The following is a 26263-nucleotide window of genomic DNA, read 5'->3' on the forward strand; positions in this document are numbered from 1 at the left end:
CCTTCGCCCTTTACTCTGTCTGCGAGTGTGTGTATGTATGTCTACTCGAAAAGCATACGCTAAAAATACATCGGAGGCGGCGCAAGAGAGCTTCCACGGCATGAATTGGGGTCAACCGAGTGGGGAAGGCCTAGATTTTTAAATAACATTCGATACACCCTGGCGGACGTCTCGAAAACCATACTCTCCTGAAATACGGCTGAAATGCAGCGAACTCTCATCGTATTTCTAAAAGCTGCCGTCCGTGAACGGCGCCCATCATTTCCAGTCTTATTTCGACCCTCATTTTCACGTTATTATAACTTCAACAACACATGCACCTTCCTCAATATCTTGTAATTAAAGGCAAATTCAAATCCTGAAAGGATATTTGAAACGCCACACTTCCCGAATCTATCAAACGAAATTGAAATATTTTATACATACTTTTCAACAATTGATTTACTGCAAATACATTTGTGCACGAATCATAAATCATTCATCATTTCAACTGAAATTTCAAAATAGTTCTAATTGGAATGTTCTTACTAATTATATGTACTAACTAATTAAATATTTGAATTTTTATGTCAAAAATGAGAATACTTGTTTTTGGACAATTTTCAATTACATTTGTATCTTGTTCTATTGTTGTAAATGAATTTAACAAAATAACTAACGCAGTTTTATGACGTTTCTTTTTTGACATACTTTTTTCTTAATATTTATACGAAGATGTGAACGGGCCAAAATCAATCCAAACTCATTACTAAAGTCATTAAGAAATATTTGGGAATTTTTCCAAAAAAAGGGAATATTACAAAATAAATTATGGTACCAAATTGATTTTTGTAGAAATATTGGTTAAAACTTTATAAAAAGTTGTAAGTGTAAAAATACTATCACAATATAACGTTGAGATAAACACGAGTTAAGTAAATAAATTATTAACAGAGTTTTATTTATAATTAATTAACCATTTGTTCTTGCAATTGCACACACCCTTGTGTGTGAGTGAATAGTGTATTTACAAAGTAGCCGTGAAACTATTAATTGAGTTACTTCAGCTCCACAAGTTAAAGCTCTGATTAACTTAGCAGCTGGATTGATTGATTTATCGCAGGAAATTAGCATCGTAACGTGGAGATTAGACAAAGATTCGATTACATGTTAAGAATGTATAGGATTCGTTTGAAGTTCCGAACCGAAATCCTATATATAGATTTTAAACAGTTTGACCTAGGATGATGTGTACATAGAGAAAGAGAGTCAGACGGAGCCTCGCATCTCGCATTGAAGTCGGCGCCTTGCTTCCTGCAAATAATCAATCCCTTCGACCATCACCAACTACCAAAGTTGGAGTATTCTTGCCAAGTCCGTTCCACATTACACGCTTCGCCTATTAAATTCTGTATATAATGCAAACATGGATTTGCCAGGCCAGCCCAGTAACGATGTCGTCTACATACGACTTTTATTTGGTTTTTGCGACTCGAAGAACTGCAAATATAAAGAAAAATTCATTTATGTTATATCCTTTAATAATCGTAATACTCGAAAATACAAGAAGTAAAAAATATATTACAATGTTTCTTTTATTACTTTATTATTTTTACAGCTTCCAATACATTTTATTTTTACTATAAAACCAATTTCTTTTTTGTTTAACCATTTTCGCTAATTCAGATCCGTATTAAAGTTTGATGCCCATAAAATTGAATAATTATTTATTATCTTTTAAAAATTGATATAAATTTATTATTATTTTATATATATTTTTTGCAGTTACAATTGGAAATTAACAAATTTGAAAATTCTATACTCCAGGATAATCGTATTAAAATATATACGATTTTTCTGGATTATTTGTTTAATTAAAGCACAGAAGCTATCTTCTGTTTTGTGTGTTCCGACATGAAATTTCGGCGCTCAAAGTTGTTTTCATGTACACTTAAATCGACCCATATTCATGTTTCCAATTTTCCTTTTGTTCATCAAGCAACATAAAAAAGGGAACAATCGACATACAGAAATTTGTGGATATAATTGGCTACTATATTAAAATTTGATTATACAACACAAGTGTAAAAAATATACATTTAACGACTTTGTTACATTTTTGTACTAATAAAGAATAATATAGAAAGATAATCTTTCTTCTATGTCGAATGTCAAAAAGTGTATTCATAAACATAACAAAAAAAAACATTAATTACAAAAATTAAAATATTTATTTATTTTTCAAGTAAAATACATCAAGGAAGACTAATAAAATTTCTTTTATAAATTGATTAATTTACAATAGAATTTTTTTCCTAATTAATTGGACAACTGGGAAATAAATGATGTGTGTGAGCACATACGCCCCTCCATAAAATGATGTAATCAGAGGAATCTCATGGATCGTTACGAGTAAACCTGATTCATTAATTTGTTTTCTTTTTTCATATATAAATTTTATTTTGTGCATGACGTATAATACAGATTTATTTTTAATAAATTAATGGTTTCAATGTGCTCGATCGATTTTTAACACAGACGTTAAAAATTATAAATACATATAAAAAAAAATAAATGCTTAAGCTGTAGGCAACCAAATTTACTCCTTGATAAGTTTAAGTGTGTTTCTATCGAAATATTGTTATTCAGATTAAAGTATTATTGTTTTAATAGAAATGAGTGGGTGTATTTTTTTAAAATTAATTAAGTAATTGATGTACATGTGGTTGCATATGTTGGATTAGCGTTTTTAGCTTGGGTTATAGGCGTTTTGATTGGTGGAAGCATGGGATGTGGTTTTCTTCATTTTCACAGTTAAGCAAAGATTGTTGCATAAATATATAATTATAATAATTATTATTAGCTTATTTAGCGTTCTTCATTATATACACTACAAAATATATTACGTACTATTTACAGATCACTATTATACAGTACATCATTGTTAGTTGTTGTTATGCTATTGCTCTGTTACGTTTTTTTTCTTTAAGTATCACGAATATTTTAAGTCTTTACACTTGAATCAATCAATGTCGTGGAGTGTAGTTTTGGGGGGAATCGTGGATATTTTGAGTATTATGCAAGTATAGCAGATCATGTCTGCTGTTGCTGAAGGAGATTCATTTGCAGGTGTATTCTTCAGTTCTTTCGCTGCATGTATCACAATTGACGGAACAACACCAAACGAATTGACATCGGCACTGCGTGGTTTTGGTATATTGGTGAGTGTTGTAGCCTCGTCCACAGCACATCAGATCACATCCATCAATACCTGAAAAAACGAATTAAAAGTGATAAAACCTTTGCTTTCATCCAATTCCTTCGATGAGTTGTAATAAATGCTTAATGTCCTTAATGTTATATGTTTGTATTTGATATGATCTTACCTCTTGACGTTCGGTTACAGGCCCTTCCTATGGTACCTAAGGAACCGGCGGCAAGGTCACGCTCGCAATAGTTGGGTGAAGTTTGTAAGAATACCAAATCGGACTTCTTGGGCGTCCTCTTGATGGGTATTTTACCTTTCTTCAGTACCAGGTGTTTCTTGGGCTTCGTCGCTCTTGTAACGTGTGTAGTAATTTGACTTAGAGCCACGGGCCTTGCTCTGTAATACTTCTTCATCAGTTTATCCCCGATCTCTCGGAACGGCGGAAGCGCTTTCCAGCAGGTCTTCATGGTGCAACTTCCTGACACTCCATGGCATTTGCATTCGGTGGACAGGTTCAGTTTAATGGCCTGCAAAGCAATTCGAATCAAAGTTAACCAATAGTAATAATAACGGAAAAGGACCACACACGCTCGTTACATAAATCAAATGCTGCAGCAGCCGCCGCCGCCGTTCGATTTCTGTGCGATTTATTCAAGATTTGCAATTTGCAAATTAAGGAACGGTACCGAGGGGGATATATGTATATGTATTCATTATATAAATGTGGGTTCTGAACTACCGTCCACTTCATAAATAATTCGAGTGTCCGTATCGGGGATATCGAAATAGTTAAGCACTTTTGTCAGAAGCCTTTCTTTCTCTTGCTCTTGGTGCGCGCACTTTCGAAGGCAATAAATTAATTTTAATTGAATATATTATTTATCGCACCTCGTGAATTTATTTCATTGCTAGCTGCAAACGCGAAAAATTACAATAACTATTTTGCAACGACCATAAATCCGAAGGTTCGATTAAATCGCTTGATTATCGGAATTCATAATTGCAAAACGCGCGCGGATTTATTACGATCGTGTCTAAAGATTGTATGTGTGCGTTGTTGGTAAATGCTAACTAAATTAAAGACAAGAGAGAGAGAGAGTAAGTAAAAGCGTTCATTCAAACAAAACCAACCTTTCTTCCAGCCTTATTGTTGTGCAGATTCATGAGGCTTCTCTCATCTCCCTCCAATTCTCTGGCATCCAGGAATTTCCTTGCGAAGCGCATGGCGAAGCCGACGTCCACGCTGCATCCTGCCCACTTCCAACCGGACGGTGCAGGTTCTTTAACTTTCGGACCAGGAGCACAGCCACACGAGGAGATGTTTCCTTTAGCGCAGGCCGCAGCCAAGGCGTACGCCACTCCTGCGCTTGATATTGCATACGTAAAAGCCGCTTCTCTTGATCCTGCAACAACACAATTCAAATATTACTACTATTCAATTATTACTGCTACTTTTATCATCATTAAAAGTTGGAACCTTCTTATGTTCGAGTTCAAATTTTCCAATTTGAAAGTAACAAACAAAAAAAACTACACTTATCTTACATTGTTAACATCCGATTGAAAATATTAATCTTAATAAATCCTTTGGATTTAATGAAATTATTAAATATAATATTATTTTATCATATGTAGTTTTTATATCATGTTTAAAACTGAATCATTATAGGTTGAAAGGCACTTAAGAATTGTATAGTGAAAAACGTTAATGAAAAAATGTGAAAAAATGATGTTGAACAAAGAATATGAGTTTGTTAAATTATAACCTTATAAATAGAAAAGTCATTCTTGTGATTGAAATGCGTAAACTTTAAAATTTTATAATTGCTTTGAAACACTTCAAATGTCAAATTTACATACAAAATTATTTAATAATATTTATTTAAATATGGTGATAGTTGAAATTTATATAAAATTAAGTGAGAAAGCAAAGAACAATTACTTAAGCTTTGCAATATTTCATATCAATGTTAATTTTTATGCATTAGGAAATTTTTATTATTATTGATTATATAAATATGTTTTATTTGTTTTTTTTGTGGCTTTTATAATAAATATGTGTATTCTTTGTTAATTTTTAATGTTGTATAAATATGATGAAATTCAAATTATTTTTCATTTTATAACCAAATTTTATTGAAACATTTTATGATGCAAATACGTAATAAGGCACTGAATAAATTATTACTAACATAGTAGAGAATAATTAACCAAAATGCATTATGATGCAATATATATAGTAATATATATAGTAATATTTGTATAACTATATATATATATAATTATTAATTGTTTTGCTTGGATCTCAACCCACGTTCTTTAAGTTTTAAACAATAAGTGCGCACGGACAATGGGTTTAATAAATCAGCACTTATCCGCAATTAATAACGATTAAAAGCTATTTGGGGAAGATGGTGAAGACAATGCGGCGAAACGTTGTTTAATTATTTTGATTAACTCGAGGTGAGCGTGGAAAGATCAGCGATCAACGTCCCACGCATCATTTAATAGCCTACATCTACCTCAAATTTAAATAAAAAGAGAGGAAAACGAGACTGAAATGCACCAACACGAATTATGGATTACAACTTATTCCAAGTTGTACACTCTCGTGCGTCGTCCATCCATACGAGATGATGAAGGGATGCTGCGATTCATATTTATTAGGAAGCAACGTTCCTATATTCGAGCAACATGCATAATATGTTTTAATGAAATTGTCGGATATAAATCAAACATTGCCGTTGTTTGCTGAGAGATGCCGATATTCTTCGTGATTCCGTGGGCAGAAGAGGGATGTTAATATGCACTTTATTATTATTATTACTATTAGTAATTCAATTTACTCAAGTCCGAAGTCACGAAGGGACTGCCTCTTCCTTCCTCTGCCCTTGCTCTATAGTTTTGTTATATATAAATATACACACACCCGCAGTTCACACCTTACAAATTATACGTTGCTCATGCATCTGCCTTTTCATAATAATAATATGTACATACTTAATAAATATCTGTGATCGTCACGTAACGATGCGTGAGCGGATCTCTCTTTGGACCAAGGCAACAAAAAAATAAAATCGCGAAGTTCAATAAATCACGACAATCGTCATATGCAGATCTTCGTACACTGAATAAGATCGGATTCGTCTTGCACATTCAATTCTACCCACGTTTCAGATCTCTTTTCTTTTTTTAGCAATTAATAGACAATTCGATCACAAAGATTATGCATTCAAATTAGCCCCTATGTTAATAATCATCATCAATGTTAAGGTTGAAATTACATTGTACTTATACATATTATTACCATTCGAATTTTAACATTACAAATCACATTAAAATATTTGCTCATTACAAATATCTCAATATCATTAACTCTGTTTAAGTTTGGAAACAGTAATAGTCAGTATAATTATTCCTTAATTTATTGTATAACAACACACTAATCTCATAGAAATTACATAAAAATTATTTATAAATTTCAAAGAAATCATTTAGAAATCACATAGGAATCCATTAGAAAATATTTTTCAAATAATTTATTTTGTTGTATAATTTTTGTTTTATTTTAATCGTTTCTTTCTTCCATAAAATTTAAAGTTAGAAAATCGCATACAATAAATACAATATAGAGATTTAAACAAAACACTTGTAAATTTATTACGTAAACATTAGTTGATGGAATTTCTTCTTTGTCTGTATTGAAACATGTTGAACAATGTTGAACAGAAAAAAGGAAATTAAAACATTGTAATTCTCTTTTTATGGCAATAAATTAATGGAAAACAATAACATTAATAATGCATTTGATAAATTATTTAAATTTTTTTTTCAAATTGTTTTTAATTAATTTAACTATATATTCAATAATTCTTTAACTAAAATATTTTTAAATAAAATGTAACGTAAAATGTTGCAATACAAAGTTATATCCAATTTAATCAGTTTTTGATGGATATAAATTATGGGATAAGAATAAAATCTATTCAACTTTAGGTATTTTAAGATGATTTATTGATGGTAAAAGAAATGATTGTTATTTTTTTGTAATTCTGTTAATTTATTCCTCTCTGTGAATCATTCTTTGCGATCATCAATAAACTATAAAGTAAAATAACCTAATAGAAAGTAATTATGTTTAAGTAATAAATTTCGGTATAACAATAAAATGAATAATTCAATTTCTTTTAAAATTTATTATTGGAAATGTATAATTAATATATCAGATTCTATTAATAGAGAATTATAATAGAAAACTTATGTCCTTTAAGGAATGGTTGTGGTAGGAAAAGAAAAGAAGTATTCAAGTGCTTTGCTGTTGTTGTGATCCTTTTTTTATTCATCCTTTTCGTTTCACCTATAATACAATGCGAAAGAATAGTAAATTTAAACGGACTGGAATATAAGTTAGCCTGCTGGTGTGTCTTTATTTGGCTGCACCGAAGATTTTCGAATGTAAAGTTTAAATACTATGAAAATATATAATCCGTACATCCATATATTAAAAATGTACATATTCAGTTTTATGAATGGACCTGGATACTTGAGTTAGCATCATGCTGCTCGAAGACTTGTTTATGTGCATTAATACCGTAGTTTATGGCTTGTCAGGATTAAGCGGGATAACATGATAATCCTCCGGCTGACACAAACCGATATTATTCACTCCATCTGCGTATTAATCGCGGTTTAATTCAACTGCGTTTCCTCGTCTTTTCCTTTCCATCTCAAAACGGAAATACATGTTAACTCTTAACGAGTACACATGAAATACAAAATAATACTAAAGTTCGTGTTAATAAATATAGAATTGGGGATGGGAGAGCGGCGAATCCTTTCACATCATTCATATTAGGCCCACACGTCCTGCGCTTTTAATCGACCGACACCGTTCATTCATTTCAATCCGAAAAGCGATTACCGATGGACGAGCTTAAACACGCCTCGTTATCTCTGATGCGATCATCCAGAAATCCAAACAAGTGAGATTGAGTCGTCGGACAAATCGTTCGATAAATAATGAATTCATTAGAAAAAAGGAATGTTTGGATGGAAAGTGAGATCGTGGCTCGTGGAAAATGGCAATTTGTTTTGATTACCGAAGTAAAATTTGCAATTACGTCCATTTCAATTGATTTATGAGAGCCATTCTCGCTCATTAACCGCACTTACTGCGTACCTGGAATATTAATCAAACGCACATCGGGGCAGGCCAATAATTATACACCGGACAGCGTTCGCTATTCATTATTAAAATTAAGTCATTATTTTTGCATTCGCATTAATGCAATCAAATTTTCAATATTAAATAATTCTATCAATTTACACAATAAATATTTACTAATCAAACTAATTAGTCAAATATTTATTATTTATTTATTTATACATTTGGCTGTAATTCGCGTTCAAATTTGAAAAAAAAAAGAAAAATTAACGCTTAAAAAGCAGTGTTTTCAGATTTTAACGATTTTTTTTCGGAAACTATAATAGATTGAATGGAACCCAAACGTTAGGGTTTGTCGATTTTTAAAACACGGTTTTTGAAATTTGTGTAATTCGAAAACCGGTTTTTCCCCAAAAACATAGAAATATTGACAGAAAATCATGTCAACAGAAAATCATGAAAACTGAAATTTATTTTTGTTTTATAAGATTTTTAGATAATTTACAAAATCTACAGAACGTTTAGACAAAGACGTCTAGCTTATTTCATTCACTAGCTTCAAAAAGTGAGATCATTAAGTTTTTTGGACAAATATTATCAAGATTGTATGCAAATCATTTAAAAAAAAAGAAATAGAAATTATAGCTTTGCTTTGAAAGAATCAAGTCATAAATATATTCAAGAACCTGAATATGTGACTTTGGCTCAACCTACTAAAAAAAGGAACTTTTAGTGTTAGAGGGTACTAAAAGAAGAACGAATAATTTAATTGATTGTTGAATGCTCTAAAAGACGATTAAACCCAGCTTGGTAGCAAGTGAGTTTATTATATTTCTGGAAAGAAAATAATCCATGTGAGCAATAGAAAACAAGTTGTAAAAATCCTTTTTCTCTATTTCTTTTTGTGAAAATTTGAAAATTTAAAAGCTGGATGTTTGGGAAATATATATATTGCTGTGGTTTCATTCATTTAGCAGTAATTTGCGTTCAAATTTGAAAAAAAGTAATGAAAAATGAACGCTCGAAAAAGCAGTGATTCAATGGATCCAAAAAATGCATATAAAAGCTGGATGTGTGGCAAATGTAGCGATTATTCGCATATTGATATGGTTTCATCCATTTAGCTGTAAATTGCGTTCAAAGTTAAAAAAGTAAAGTGTTTTCACATTTAAAGTTGAAAAAAATTAAAAATTAACTCTCAATAATCAGTGTTTTCACATTTTAGTGATTTTCTTAGAAATTGTAATAGATTGAATAGATCCAAAAGATAAGAAGTGTTCACACATAAACATTTTTGAAGTCGACAATTACTTAAAGATGATTTCTAAAATCGAAACTTTCAAAATATGAAGAGCAAATATTTTTAAATGAAAACTGTCTAACATTTAACAATAAATTTATTCAAAATATAAGAAAAAAACAATTTTAATTGTCATATATATATAATATTATATTTAGATATAATATTTGCATTTGATAGAATCTATTGTAAATGAAAAACAATTAAAACGAAAAACAAATTATGTAAATGGTAATTGCAAAGCTACCGAAGGAAATAGGTAAAAATAAGCTATGCGAATATTTTCATTAGGTCGTATAATAATGATAAAGAAGTGGTTGTAAGATGATCGCGAGATGTGGTAGTAGCTCTGTCAGAGTGGCAGGAGGAACCGTAATCAAATACTACTAGCAAGAGTTGTCCGAGCGATGATAAACGGCCATAAATATCTATAGACAAGTTTCCAGTAATTCTAGAATCGCGCAGAATGAAGTAATCCTTAAATTCATATAAAAAAAAGGGAGAAGAAAGAAATAAAGAAGCTCGGATATTTATGGTATGGCGCGTTGCCAGTATTTTAACGTCGAGCCGTAATAAATACGTTGGTAATGAGACTAATTTATGGAAGAGAGGAACATTTGCATAGTAAGGTTCTGACCATAGACTGTAATTGGTTGAAAGGAAGGAAGGCTAGTTATATGACCACTGGAAGATAATGCCCGATCCATATTATATCTGCACTCGCGCAATACACACCCACAATCCCACGTGCAATTGAATGAAAATATAAAAAAAAATGTATGTATAAAAGTAAAAGTACGAGAAAAAAATGCAACATTTAAATGAGATTTCCAAATATACCGGATCCTGAATACTAAAATAAGCCTCGAGAGATGAAGAATTTACAACAACCAGAATTTAAAAAAAAGCGTACGACCGGAATTGTGGGTGTCAGTTTCCAAAGAGCCTAATCCTTATTCACCTCATATTTATTTACTTTTTTTGTTGTACAAAAATCGCCCACAATCCCGACCCGCGCCGCATTCCGAAATGTCCTTAATTACCTCCATTAATTGACAATTAATTCCGAGTTCCATCTCGATCCACCATTGGAGGACGATTGCTTTTTTTCATATGTACGCACATCGCCAACGCAACTCTGTTTGTTTTTCTTTTCGTAGTTCCCGCTCTGCATTTATTCATTTATTTATGCTTTCGGATTTCGTGGTGGGTCAGTTTGATGGAATTATTGCGTTAATTAGCGTCCGGATTTATGGATATGCCCTTTGCATTCGCAAACAATGGATGCGGCGCGGCTGTGGAAACAAAATGAAACTGCAGAAAAGAAAGAACAAATAAACAAAGAAACAAAAAGTATTCGATATGAGAGGCGAATACGGAATTAGATCGGTGCCCCTTTTCGAAAAATCCTAGTCGGTCATTTAATGAGGACGAAATGAGATGACAAAAAAAAAACACGAACACAATGGGGGAATGCATCTCAATAGGACTGCTCGCTACTCCTTTTCCGATTCCAATTTGCGACTCTGCGTTGCGGGAATTTCATTACCAGTTCGAAGAACGGGGGATCAACGTGGCGCCCGCAATTTTTTTTTACTCGATCTGCAGTCTTCGCAGCTTCGGCTTTTCTTCTCACTGTTTCCACCGAAGGATCTTCGTCTTATACTCAAAGTGTTTCCATGGTAACTTAACTGATAAGAACATTCGAACAACTTGAATTTACGAAAACAATAAAATCAAGGACTATACTATTATGAAACTCGAACAAAACCTCGGAACTTTGTTTAGTTTTTAAAATAGACCAAAAAATATGGCATTAGATTTCTCTTTAAAGAAGTAAATTAATTAAAATAGATCAGATTAAGACTTAAAATAACCTAAAGAGAAAGTACTTGACAAATTACGTATCTTAACTTATTTTTATGTACTTGTGTGTAAGTGAGTTACTTAGCAAGTTAATTTACTATCTAAGTATCACGTAATTTACTTATTTTATTTGGCAAATAGTGGGTGTGCTAATAAGAGCGCCAAATTTAAATTTGGCGCCATTTTTGTTATATAAGGTTGATAAATCCAAAAGCCATTGTAGTACAGATTCACTCGAAAACGTTGCATAACAAGGATTAAACGTTTCCTTACACATAATGGAAAGCCAAAAATACAAATGACCCAAGCGCTTAAATCAATATACTTTATAATGAGTTAAAAATATAAAAAAACCTTTTTGAATAAATAACATGTTTCATTAAAAAATAAAAATCCAGCGTTATTTTTGGTACACCCTACTTACTACTTAGAGTATGGGTCAAAGAACAAGGGTAAGTTACCCCAAATGGGGTAAAATTAAATTCGTGCAAGTAAAAAATATTATTTTGTTGGCGAAAATGATTATATTTTGGGGTAATAACTTAAAAAAAAGTTCCCCGACATCTGACTTCGAGAGTAACAATAGATCAAACCTTAACAAAAGAGAACAATCTCCAAACTGAAACAAAGCTAAAACCACTTGTTTAACTCTGACTGTTCCACTTAACGATCTCCCCGTATAATAATGTGTATGGAAATTGGTCATGCAGATTGTGTTTGTTTGTATGTGCACACGGTGAGATAGGAGCCGGAGATGCGGCACTAAAGGGAAAACGGAGATGCTGCATCTTGAGGCAGATTTTGCGAATGCACTCGAGGCGCAGATGATGCTAATCTCATGGAATTTGTAGAAGACGTTTGGAAGTCGCTCCGCATGAATCAGTGTCCCAATTACATATTCAAAATGCTTTAATTCGCAAAGGAAATGCGACTGAAAAAATATATAGTTAATACTGCACGTCCTGGCAACAAGATACTCATTTGCATGTATCCTTTTTACGTTGCAAATATCGTTTCACGTTTGTTACAATTATTTTTTTCGGTATTTGAAACTTAATCTGTACTTTAACCCTGTGTATTTATAAGTACCGACAGCAACGAAAATATAAAATTATTCAAAATATTTTCATAATTGTATTAACTCAAAATTTCTTTACACGAATGTAACTTCAAAATTAGATCTAGAATCAAAATCTAAGTAATATAGATACAATTAACGTTTTTTTTTTGCTATGCATTTCTTTGATTAGTTTATTTTAAATCAATTTGATATATGAAACTGAAATTTCATTATTTTCTAGTTTTTTTTTTCAATTGACATAATGAAGATTTAATGTTAATTTTTAATTATATATTTTCTCTAATATTCATATTTTATCAGATTAATTTACTGTATTTTTGTTGCATATAAAAAGAAAGTTTCTTACTTTTTAATTATTTTCAAATTTACAAAAAAAATCGTGTTTCAATATTTCAAACCTGATTTTATAGTGATTAAAAAAAAAATATGTCTATTTCATATTTCTTAATAATTAATTTTGATTTTAATATTTTTATGGTAATTCTCCAAATTATTACATAAAAACAAACGTATATCATATACTTAATTGAGTTTCACTATAAAGATTGTTTGAAACAAAGTGACCAATCAGTACTTTATTGACGAATTGTAGAGGTTTGTTTGAGAGGTAATAAGAAAAATACAGTTACAACACTCGGGCTGTGTCGATTAATCGAAAAGGTTAAAAAGAATAATGAAGAAGAAAAAACACAGCAATTTCATTGGATTTCCGTAGTGCAATAAAGCCGGAGAGAGTGAGAGGATGGTAATGCGGTAAATAAATATAGAATCGGTGATAGAATGGAAATGGGTAGACGATAAAATGAAATCGGAACGTTGCAATGGTATTGTTTAATTGGGATGGATTTGTGGAAACGACGTGGAAAGACAGCTGGATTGATATGCCTCGCGAATAATGGTGTAAAATATCCGCTTGATCCCACCTGAACACATTGTCCGGATTTATAATTGACAGATCCTCATTTGCATTCGGTATTGAGCCGAATGTCGTCTTCGTCTTCGAACGTCGTTGAGCTGCTGCAAAAGTTTTGTTGCTGTACCGCAATGTGAACGGTGCATTGGTAATTGGTAATGGTAATATTTTGTTATAAACAAAACGGCCGTTTACGATTCAGTGCGCATTTGCGATTGCCATTTATGGCGAGATTAACGAAGTGTACTCGCATTCATATGTGAGCACGGTAGCAGCAGCAACAAAACCTCCATTCCTCCACTTTTATCTGGCATCAGTAATCATGTTGTTAGTTAGGAGGATCCCACGCGCTTCCAGATAGCATAAATATCCGAACCTCTGGGTTTTTATGTAATGATGCATGCACGTGGAGTTGCGACGAAAATAACAATAATATTGCATCGGTGAAGACATGAAGAAGGAGGAGGAGGACCAGGACTACGGTTACTCATCGTATTTTCGTGCCGACACCTACATCATCCGTGATGTTGATGCGCAGCGTTTCGTGTTTGCTTTATTTACTTTGTTCTTTCGAACGGAGACCATTATTAATTTTTATTGGACCAGAAACATCGAGCGCCGGAGTTGTGGGTTGTGATTTACGTGTCAAACTGTTCATCCGAGATCCATCCAAGGTACGAGGTGTCATGGGAACGACGCCGTTCCGACCCATCGGTTCTCGAAACCGTGGAAAATAATACCTCATACCTCTTATCAATCCATCGATAAATCAACGCTGACCATCGCTGGGTTACGCCTACAACTCGATCATCATCATCATCATCCACCACCAATTAATACTTAACTTCGAGCGGATTGTGATGATTTCCTGTGGGAATACTACCCAACAACCCATCATCTTTCAACACGCAATTAACCATCAAAATTATTTGTTAAACGCGATCCTAGAATATCTTTCGTAATGCCAATATTTGCACGCAACCTAATTACGTCCCGTGTTACCATCCTCCGATGAGAATTAGCATCTCCAAGTGGTATGCACGTACTTGGAAGCACACAGTTCTTGTAACTGCGACGGTCATTGCTTCAACCCTCCAGGCCGTTTCCTTTCAATTAGTTTGAAGATCACATGCACATTCCTTTCTTACTCATTATTATCTTGCTACTTAATGCAAAATAATTTACAATCTTAACATTAAACACATACACAAAACAATTTAGATTCTTTAATCTATTCAAATAAGAATCAATTTTTAAGAACAAATTAATTGATTTGTTATTCAATATCAATGAGAGATCGAAGATATATATAAAAATCATTATACAAAGGTCATGTTAAGTTGGGAAACGTCACATTCATTAAAAAATTATTATTCAAATTTTAAACGTATTTCAATCTCTTTTATCTCATATATAACTCACTTATTATGATGAAAAATAAAAATGCCATTCCCTCCAGCTAAACTAGTGCAGAATCTTGAATCTGATGTTTCCATTTTCAATAATATTACTGAAAACATTAGCCTATTCTTTCTGTGATATTCCATATTCCAATTTCTTTCTTATTTATATTTCTTAGTGTCTCTAAGATGTGTATTTGGTGTCCTTTAAAATGTGTAATCTTAATGTTTTCTAAATGTGTACTTGTCTAAATGTGTTCTCTAAAATTTCTATTCATGTTCTAAACCCTTCCTGATTTCAAGAATGTTCTGTTTTTACTCTACAATGTGCTTCTATCCCACAATGTTATTTTTTTTAATACTCATCAAATCTAACCCTTAAACTGCAGGCTGAAAGAGCTTAGGCTTAAGCAGAATGAATACTATGTAAAATTCAAACATGTAAACCACTTCATATATGAATAAAAACATTTGAAACTAAAAAAAACTAAAACTATTATGATGATCTTATATTCCTAGGATTTTTATTGAAAATAATTTAATTTATCTTTAAACATTTTCGCATCTTCTTAAAAATGAAAATCACTACTATATAAGATCATTAACTTTGGGGCCCTGGGCTAATACTTTTTGAGAATTAACACTGTTTGAGGGCTCTGAACTAACAATTAACTTATATTTAGATTCGTTCATGCCTAAATTCACAGCTATTCAAATAAAACATTTCAGTCGTCTATTTACAATAACTACTAATGCGTATATAATATATCCAGAACTAGTTCTAATTTCTTCTCTTTTTTTTTCAAAACCTGATATATCTTTCAATACAAACAAGTTAAGTTATTATATTACTATAATATAACAACAAGATATTAATCTATTTTATAATTATATAATATATTAAAGCTATTAATAAATAGATTTACATGAAACGAAACACGAAATAAATCCTAAATGCATAAGAGAAAGTTTACGTTGCAATAGAAAAAAATCTCTACGAATTGAATTAATCGTTAAAATTAATCAATTGTTAGGGATAAAAGTATTCTTTTTCTTTTTCGTTTTAATGTTCTGAAATTATTGTAGCCTTGCGCCTAAATAAATCAAGTGGAACCGACGACTGACAAGTCATATTTACATGTAGAATGATACGTACACTAAAATCACCGCAATTAATCAATTGCGGCAAACTGCGATTAATCAACTGAAGCAATGCAATTTATTTTAGTTATTAAATAGAATAATAATTACTTTTATAATAATTGAGTATGTGTATTACTTATATGCCAATGTTGTACCAAAAAAAATACTGGGACACCTTAATATTTAAACTTAATAAGAAATGTTTCCACATTTTAGTGATAGTGATCCAAAAGATGCATATGAAAGCTAGATGTTTAACGAATGTAGCAAGTATTCATACATCAAAAGTTGAAACAATGAAAAATGAACGTTTTACTCGACATCTATAATAGATTGAATAAATCCAAAATGTAAATATGAAAGCTGTATGTTTGGGGAATGTAGCGAGTATTCAAACATTGTTTTGACAAGTTTTTTTCGAAGTAATTCCACTTTTCTAATCAGCTTCAGCTTAAAAAGTTATTTGTAACACAAAACGTTCATTAAATATTTGAAGTTAAATCATGTGGATTAAAAAAAAATAATTTCGAAGTTTTAATTGAAACAAGCTTTCTTCTCAAGCCTACCGTTCTCAAAACCTACGTACTTCTTTTGCATAATGGTAGTTGTTCTTGAATAATGTGCTGCAACTGCAGCCGATTTACATGTGTAAAATGGAGGTGTTTACAAATATGACATTGGTTGTCAAAACTGAACACGAAATACTCATTAAGTTGTGCGACTTTCGCGAAGAAAGCAATCACCAATAACTGGTTTCAAGATACGTGAACTCTCCTCTCGTTCATTCGTAATTTGTATCTAAACCAACACAGTAATCGTTGCATGTTTTATTTATACAATTACAATCGTAATACAATTATTAAGTAATTCAATATAATTTAAGTTAAACGATTATAGAAACATCAATTTATTACGATTTGAAATCCGCACATCACACATGCGATTGTCACTGCTTCTTTCAAGGAAGAAACAAACGAAAAACAAAAACTAACAACTTTATGCAAACGAGGTAAGATTGTATGGAGAAACAATCATTTAAATTACAGAATGATGCAATCTTCGTGTGTTTCTACAGAGTGTATTCGCGGAAAATCCTACCGATACATATTAATTGTAGCTACGCCTTTGGGCGCCGTTCATTAAATCTGATCACTCTAACTCTAAGTTTATTATTGCGATGTTCGAGAACTTCTAACGTGAATTGCGGAAACGATAGATTTCTCGAGTACATAACAACAACTCACCAAAAAAATAACATTGTTGCAACGTGCCTTCTTTTTTTCAATTGCTTACCCAAATAGTGCCCAAGTTAAAAGTGTTAGCAACTCATAAATTTCTTAAGCAAACAGTCATATAACACTGTAATTACTTGTAACGATATTTCTAAATTTACAAAAAAATGATTTATAATGTTTTCTTTTTAGTTCTTCTGTGTTTGCAAATGTATTTAAATTTAATACAATTGTAATTATTTTAATTTGAATTATGTTTTATTACGTTTCATTTTTTGTTACTTTAAGATTTATGATGCGTAAGGTATATTATGTTAACCTTTCGTTAGTGGCGATTGGTATCGGTTTAATATGTGTGCTTTCACTTCGTTAATCGAAGCCTTATTGAGAGGATTCATTAAAATTATCGCGTGTAGCATCAAATTGCTTTAAGGACATCCATCTATTTTTCTACGTTGCATTCTACAATGTAACATATTTGAATAATGAGCCGGAATCAAGGTTATTACTGAAGCAAAGATTTATGCAATTGGGACTAAGTTTATTAACTTTTAAATTTGTTTAATCTTATATTAAATTTGTATTGAATGGCGTAGCTATTGCATAGCAAGGATTTGCAATTCTGAAGAACCCACATAATGGGTTTTGGACGATCAATTAATACATATCTGATGCCTAGGCCTAGGTTAAATTGATGACAGGAAAAGTGGTAGATTTTGACCAGCCTACCAACTTAATAGCAAAAAATGTATTCTTCAATTTTAATTCAATGCTTAGTGTTCCTAATGAATAAGATAGCTCAAACAGTGTTAGTCCAAAAGTTAAGATGGGGCCCTCAGAGTATACCTGTGAATGGGCGATATTTCCCGATTCGATTCTGCTAATATCGCAGACTGCCTAAAACCGTACTATTCGAGGACTTTAGAACCGCATAAAATTAAACAGTGCAAAAATAGTATTCACTGTATAGAAAAAAAAGGTTATTTATGAATAAATAAAAATGAATTTATTGTTTAGAATTATTATAAAAAAATAAATATTACTTAAATTTTATATTATAATAATGTATTAGATTTCAATTTTGTAACATGAAAATATATTTTGAAAATGATTACTACAAAATATGTTTTTTTTTAATGTAATTATTATTTAAAGTTTGTATGAAATTCTGTTTTTTAAGATGTAATTAATTGAAAAATATTTGACAGTTTTGTATTAGTTTATTTGTAAAACTGAACGTTAGAAAGTGAATTAACATTGATGTATATTTAGTAGTTAATTATGTAAGAGACATTCCAATGGGCTGTAAATTTGTAAATTTTGATGGTAGGGCAATTTATGCTGTGATAAATATCCTCATTGAATCGGACTAAGGAAGATAAATCGGAACGGAGTTGAAATCTTCATAGTAGCCGTCGTTACCTAAGTCTCCAGTAGAAAGTTATGCGACAAGGGGAAGAACCATGGCATGAAAAGGAGGTAAAAGTCAAATTGAAATGAAAAGGGTACTTTATCGGCGACGCTGGTGCCGTTTAACGCGATATTTATGGAAAGAATGAGACGCCGCTCTCCGTATCCCATCTCTCTGTTGTGTTGCCCCGTTGTTGTCACAGCCTCGAACAGGTGTAGTTCTGGTCGCCATAATTCATGAGATCTTTTGTGAAAGCAGGGTACAGAGTCGTTCGTACATGTGTACAGTTTATAAGGAATGCGAGAAGAATGAGAAGAAAGAACGACGAGAAGAGTTGGTGGTGAAGGAAGAGAAGGAGGAGGAGGAGGACGTCTGATGTTTGAATAATGGACGGACGCGGAAACGCGGGATAATCCATGGCAGGCCTACCTGGATCCTCATTAATCGCGTGTTTGCTTTGAGGATTACTGTCGTTCGACAGAAGTATCACTTAGCGCGTTGACCATCATCGAATGGACGTTTTCATCCATCTCGAGTCAATCGGATTATATCTTTATACCGTTCCAAATCGGGAAGGATAACAGTCTACGAACGACACCGTAAACAATCCGATTATTATCAAAGTAAATATGATCCTTCTCGAGCATCAAATTACCAACAATTTGCTTATAATCATGGCAACCGTTACTGTCGCCTAGAAACCAATAAACAAACAAAAGGAATGGCGGTGGATGATCTATGGACTATGGAAGCTGTATCGAAAGTGTGATTAGGCTATTAATCAGCTAGGTGGAAAGTCGAGCACGTTTTCTCAGTTGGGATAATTTACGTCTCTCGCAAACGAAAGGATTAATCCCACGTGTCTGGCGGCCGGCACCACCCGCCACCTTCACAATATTTATTATCCTTTCGATGACCAATACCGCACGCAAACGAATCAATAATAATCACAATGGATAACGGATAACCATTATTAATCCATTGTAACGCACTGATACTGACTTTCTTGCTCTTTCTATACTTTTATCATTAACATATGATCACTGCACGCACATGCAAACATTTTGAATCAAAATATTCAATTCCTACTTCATCCATCCTTATTAAGTTGAACATTAAGAAAAACATTCTAAAGATAAATTCCAAGTTAAAAATCATAAGCTCCGTAATATAAATGCGGCTCTTTTGATTAGAAATTACGTCTCTCAGGACTCACAGCGGAGGTTATGACAAAAAATTAATAAATACATACTGTAACAATGTTGTTTACTAATTACATAAAAATTGACGATTAGTCAATTCAGTCAATATCCCGGACTGTTTGAAACTAATCGAGAAAGTAAATTAGACTCAAAAAATTGCACTAAATAAGACTTGACTATAATAGTCTTACATAACTTTAAATCTATTACATTTATTTTATTTTGGATATCATTACGACTTTCAACATTACTTCTTTTTTTTTCTTACATTGAATTGTGTAATTCAAAATAAACAAACAAGGTAATTACACATAAAAACAATAAAAAGATTTAAATTTAAGTTTAAGTAGGTGGATTATAAATGAACAAACAACTAAGCAAAATAAAACCTGCAATTTTACATGCAAATACATTAAAATTAATTAAAATTTTCTACAGACAAATGAAATAATTATATAAAACTGCTTGAATAAATAAACAGACATTAATAGATCGTACAAAATATTCTAATCGTTTTGTTTTTGTATATAATTTTATTATAATTAAAAGTATTTCTTTATCTAAATTGGTGATTAAATTCCAAACTGTTTATCGTATTAATTCCTAATGAAATAGGTAGAGATTATTCAAATGTAGATTGTATATCATGCAGATTATAAAGAAAAAGGTATAGGATGGATTAGTATTTGAATAACGAGGAGTTAATCTTATTACGCAATAAATTAAAACAAAAAAAACGTTGATTTAATTCAGAAGTCAATAAATTTGCTTAATCATTTTATAATTTGAAATGATTTTCCACTTAATTGTTTTCATTAATTATTTCATAAAATCTAAATTTAAAATTAATTTCCTTGCAAAGTTTAGTTAAATTGATTAACTTTGAAATTTACTTTGTTTACATAATTTATGGTGATTTCGTCAGGATTTTATTAAGAATTATGAATATTAAATCGGTATTGTAAATAATATGTCGGATATTAATAATAAACAAAAGATATGGTTCGAAGAGTGGGTGATTTCGAATCGTTTCATTAACAATTGAATGAAACAACGAAACGAGAGATCAATTGTTCCGATTGTTATGAAATTGCGGCAACAACAAAAAAATAATATATTGTAATAATGTGGTACGGGCAGGAAGTGCTCGGTCATTAGCCTTTGTTGTATTACAATATTTTGTACAGATACGAAATGCACTAAAAAAACAGTTGCATAACTTCGGCATAAATAAAATGTATGATAATTGGAGTAGAAAAAAAAACGAATATATAGAGAGAGAAAAAGTTGAAATACGTATTTTGTCGTTGCTAATTTACATGATTAACGTTTCGCTAAATAATTCAAATCCAATGTGAATATATTATGAATGGATTGAGTAGGAAACGTCGATTTAATGGCATTTAGGATATCGTTATCGTTAAGGAGAAAGAGGAAATGTGTAAATATCTATCATCGTTGATTTCATGTAGGTTTTCTGGTGTGGGTTAATCCTATTATAATAAAACAATATAATCCTCCTTGTAGAATTTATCGTGTATCTAAATTTGACGAAAAAAAAAGAAGGTGAGTCCTTTCGTTGAAAACTATTGGTGTTTCTGGTTATATGAACTTTTAGAAAATATGTTCATTATCTTATGAAATATGGAAAGAAATATCGTTTTTTCGTCATTTATACAGTCAAGTCTCGCTTTGTGCGGTTTTTTGTGTATGTATTTAGTTCATACATTAATCCAGTTTCAAATAGTCCGGAATATGGGGAATTAACAAAATAAAATAAGATCTTGTGAAAGTAAAATACTTCTGATAAACGTTTAATGAGAGTTTAAAGAAATATTTGAATCATTTAAAATTTTAGTTGAAATTGGCTACAAATTCCTGTCCAAATTACGACCAATAAAAATACAACCAATATTGTATTACAAGTGGAAATACTAAAAATTATATAAAAATTATTATTAGTTCATATATGTGCGTAAATTATTAGTTTAAATTAATAAAATTTATAATTATTTCTTTAGTTACTTAAATTCTTTAAATATAAAGAATATATAAAGAACGTTCAGATTTTTTTCATCTGAAATTTACATTCTCTAAATATGAAGGTTTTAACAGAATGTACATTGAAAATTCCATTTTTATATTAAAAAACCATTACTTTGTTTGAATAATTATTATATTAATTAATCAATAAAATATGAGGAATAATTAGTACAGCTTTTCTCGTCTTAATGTTTTAAAAATATCTCAGAAAAAGAACATTGATAAATATTTAAGTTAAACGAAAATATTAGTCTTAAAATCGTTGTTTCTTAGTAGTACAACATATTAAAAAAAACTAGCTTATTTTGTTATAAAATTAATAATAATAAGATTACATTTAATAATCTTAGTCTCAAATTACTTTTTTTTTTGTTAATAAACTAAATTTTTGTAAATATTTCTTAAATTTTCTTACTTATCCTTTTAAATTATATTGTTTTTCGATTATAAACATTAAAAACATTGTACGTTTACTATATTTCATTATATATGATTTTCTCTGAAGATTCTAGAATTTGGACGATTTTATATTGAATATTACTTTAGATTTGAAGATGTTTTTGTTTCTGAAGATTGTGGAGATGTTTCGTGTTTGCAGATACGTGATTCGGATGCGAAATGAGTTGTTCGTGTCGCAGTATTCGTCGGCGTTAGAAAGAGTATCCAGGTCGGAATGCTAAATGGCGTTACAACAAGCGTGTGCGTGATGTGGTGGTTGTTGCAGAGCCGGTAATGAAGCTGTTATGGATGTAATTAACAGAATGTCCGTCTTTTTAATTGTTGCGATGCTGCCCACATCTCTCCTTATCTCGACGCTCTCTCTAATTGATGCGATATGTAAATACGGCGTTCTCTTTCTTTCTCTTTCTCCTACAAAGCCACCTCATCTCATCTGGTGCAACCCGAGAGAACCGTACCTAATGGTAATAATGAGAAGAGGAGCATCTCAGTTTTTTTAGCGCCGAGACGAGCCATGCATTTACTTTATATACAGATAACGCTAAAACCTACAAGATAACCGAAAGATTATCGAAACCACTATCTGGATGCAGAAGAACAAAAAAAATATATAAATAATGAGAAGAAACGTCGAAGGGAGATGCAAATACACTTTAAAATCCTCTCCCACCTGAATACCAAATTAACCATTCTTCTCGTTTGCAAGTATAATATATATAATCTTATTTTATATAGATATATACTTAAGTAATTATTTTAAATTGTTTGTTTTTCAACCTAAGATAGTTTACTCACATGCAATGTTAAATTTATAATATTTATTATTACTAATAGAATCATTGCTCGTTTAACGTACATTCTTTTAATGTAAGTTCGATAATACGTACATAATTATTGACTAATTTTCAATTTATATCATACAATTATAATTAAAACGAAATTAAATATTTTTTAATTAATTTATAACTTTAATTTCAAATTCTTGGAAATTAGATCATTTAAACAATTCCAATTATTAAAAACTGATTGATTTTTCGCTCTATGTATTATATTATTCAACTAGTTTAAAGTGAAAATATTATGTGAACAAAATCGTAAAGTTAATTTCTGTAAATTCTCATTCAAATCTGTTCAGTATATTTTTTTCTGTATTGAAGTAGAAACAACTTTTGGAATAAACTCGTAAAATAGCTTGTTAGTTATACATCAAGATAATGTATGTTGTGATACGTACGCCTCGTGGAACAATTTAAATACTAATTGCATCCACATCTTTGGATCTTGATGAGAAAGCATCAAGGATAATAAAAATAAAACCTACATGGATATTGAATATGCAATGGACAACGTGATTCGGTTGACGGTGATGAGGAGAAATCCGGACGTATGACGGAGACCCGAACGGTCGGACAGGTCGGAAACCCGAGGGGCGCCCTCTAATAATGATCCTTAAATATATACAGGGCGATAATTTATACAAATATTTATATAGAGAGAGGAAAAACACAGAGGAGAGCAGAGAGAGAACGAGTGAAAAGCATCCTATTAAATATGAAATATGCATGATAAATTTGAATGGTATGTAGATGAAGTGCGTTCGGGTCTTTCGGACTCCCCCGGGACATGATTATAAGCGTATTTATTAGCGATAATGTAAGAGATACAGATCAAACTAATAAGATACCAAAAAGGAGAAGAAACGTAAAGTAAGAACATACGTGAATGTATATGGACGTGGTGGCAGACCTGGAGAGCGGAGTCCCGCTGCGGTACTACCAAATGGTACTACTTGTTATACACGTGTTAGAAGAGCCTGTATCGAATTCTATCTGTAATTTACATTTTACCGTACAAAAGGGGCTTCGCTTTTGAGTTAAAGCCTTGTTCTTTCGGTTTACTCCTTTTGTATTTCGCTATTTCCTTTGAATTGGCTTTTTTCAAAAAAACAAAGAGCATAAATCCGCGACTTTATCGTCGCCCAATGATGTAGACCTTCTTATATAATGGTTATAACGTGCATAGTTAATTCGTTTATGTACCCGTAGCAAAAAGGTATAGAAATAATTAACGTTCTTCTGGATGTGATAAATCCGGGACCTTTGCCTGATAGATACTGCACGGACGATTATAAATAATACTACAAACTAAGAGAGTTGATTGCGATCGAGGGCCGAGGATCGGGTCTCGGTATGAGATGTTATTTATCGATGGAAATGCGCCGGAGAAATTAATTACTGCATTAAAGATAGCGTTTATATTGCGTGTAAACAAAACGTTTACATTATACTCCGACTCCGCAGATTTATAATAATAATCATAATTAGCAATAATCATATATCATTAAGGCGCCGATGCAAATCCAATAATACCTGTGCATCTGCAATTGCCAGCACTTTATTAGACGCTCGTGCTGCTTGTATTCAGATCAAGTGAGCGAAGTATGCAATTGAATCCGAGCACGAGTTACGTAACAAAAGCTGCTAAGTAGCACTAGTGTATTCTAATCATTACTTGTAGTTTACTCTATGATCGACAAGTAACTACTAAAATATATATAGTTGTCATGGAAAATGAAGTGTTGTTACTTGACAACACTTGTAATGGAGTAAAGTAAAATGGAGTAAAAATGATTTTTTTTGGGTAATAGGGAAATTTTTCTAATTTCATCTTACCAAACTTAGAGAGCGGTTCTCTGACTACTTTTCAGATCTTGATGTACAAACTGTGAATTGGGTTGTAGATCCTTTTAAATGTGAAATTACTAACATACCAGAAGAACCACCAGGTTTGGCAGAGGCAATTCTTGAATTTCCATCCAATACTGTATTCAATTTGAGTCGTCTTTTTGGTTGTCAAAGGCTGCAAAGGCTTTCAAAATTGTACATGAGGAGGCGGTAAAAAATTTGCTGCCATTTGCAACAGCCTACCTTTGTGAACAAGGTTTTTCCACTCTAATGAACATAAAAACGAAAAACAGAAATCGATTAAACGCCGAAGACTGTGTTCAAATTGCTCTTACATCAAAAAGTCCCAATTTTAAAGTAATTATATCAAACATGAAGTAACATCATGTTTCTAAAACCTGAAGGGGGAAAGTTTTCAATTAATTTTTATTTGTTCCAATTTAAGAATTTTATTTTGTTTATCTATTACTATTTGTTACTATTTTCATGTAACTTTTATTTATAAATATGTAAATGCAAATTAATTCAATAAATAATGTTTATTTAAAATTTACATTCATTGTTTTCTATTCAGAATGGAGGGGGGGGGGTAATATCGACTTACGCAATAATATTTTGGGGTAATGGTTAAAGTTCCCCGACCGCTGAACTATATTATCAAGTACTCTTCTGCTTCAATATCAAGTATTACAAATAGATTTTGAAAAGTCATATCTATTCATCTATTTATCCACATCAACCTGGTTAAGGAAGAACTAACGAAAACCAGCTCAAATTACCACCCGTATTTCCACTACATTTCTGCAGACATCCAAGGCAAAAGACCATTTTTTTAACACCGTTAACTTTGGATGCTCTGGGCTAAAACTGTTTGAGGGCCCTGAACTAATATTGTTTGAGGGCCCTAGGCTTATACTGTTTGGATTTACATGATAATGATGATACACTTACCGACTATAACTACGTGTCCGAAGGATGTTGGGTTGCTTATTGCCGTGCAGTTCCATCGATGGAACTTGAACTGATGTCTGCACTCGGAGGTAGCTAATCTGACACCATCTCCAACTGCGACCATCGCATCCGGCGAGGAACGACACATCTCCCTTTGTTTCGCTGTTAGACCTGGCACTCGGGCACAAATAACTTCGGCACCAAGAGTCAACACACCACTGACCACC

General features: G+C 31.7%; 1 protein-coding gene across 1 annotated transcript; it reads right to left on the reverse strand.

Annotated features, from left to right (window-relative positions):
* Positions 1 to 2675: 2675 nt before the first annotated feature.
* Positions 2676 to 26263, reverse strand: LOC108562837 (protein Wnt-7b; the record flags this gene model as incomplete). The annotated part of the gene is made up of 4 exons (XM_017921306.1): positions 2676 to 3250; positions 3366 to 3714; positions 4319 to 4602; positions 26037 to 26263. Coding segments are annotated over 4 exons (1012 nt in total), but the record flags the coding sequence as incomplete, so codon positions are not given.

This window comes from Nicrophorus vespilloides, unplaced genomic scaffold (genome assembly GCF_001412225.1).
Source record: "Nicrophorus vespilloides isolate i.1.1-1 unplaced genomic scaffold, Nicve_v1.0, whole genome shotgun sequence".
NCBI lineage: Eukaryota > Metazoa > Arthropoda > Insecta > Coleoptera > Silphidae > Nicrophorus > Nicrophorus vespilloides.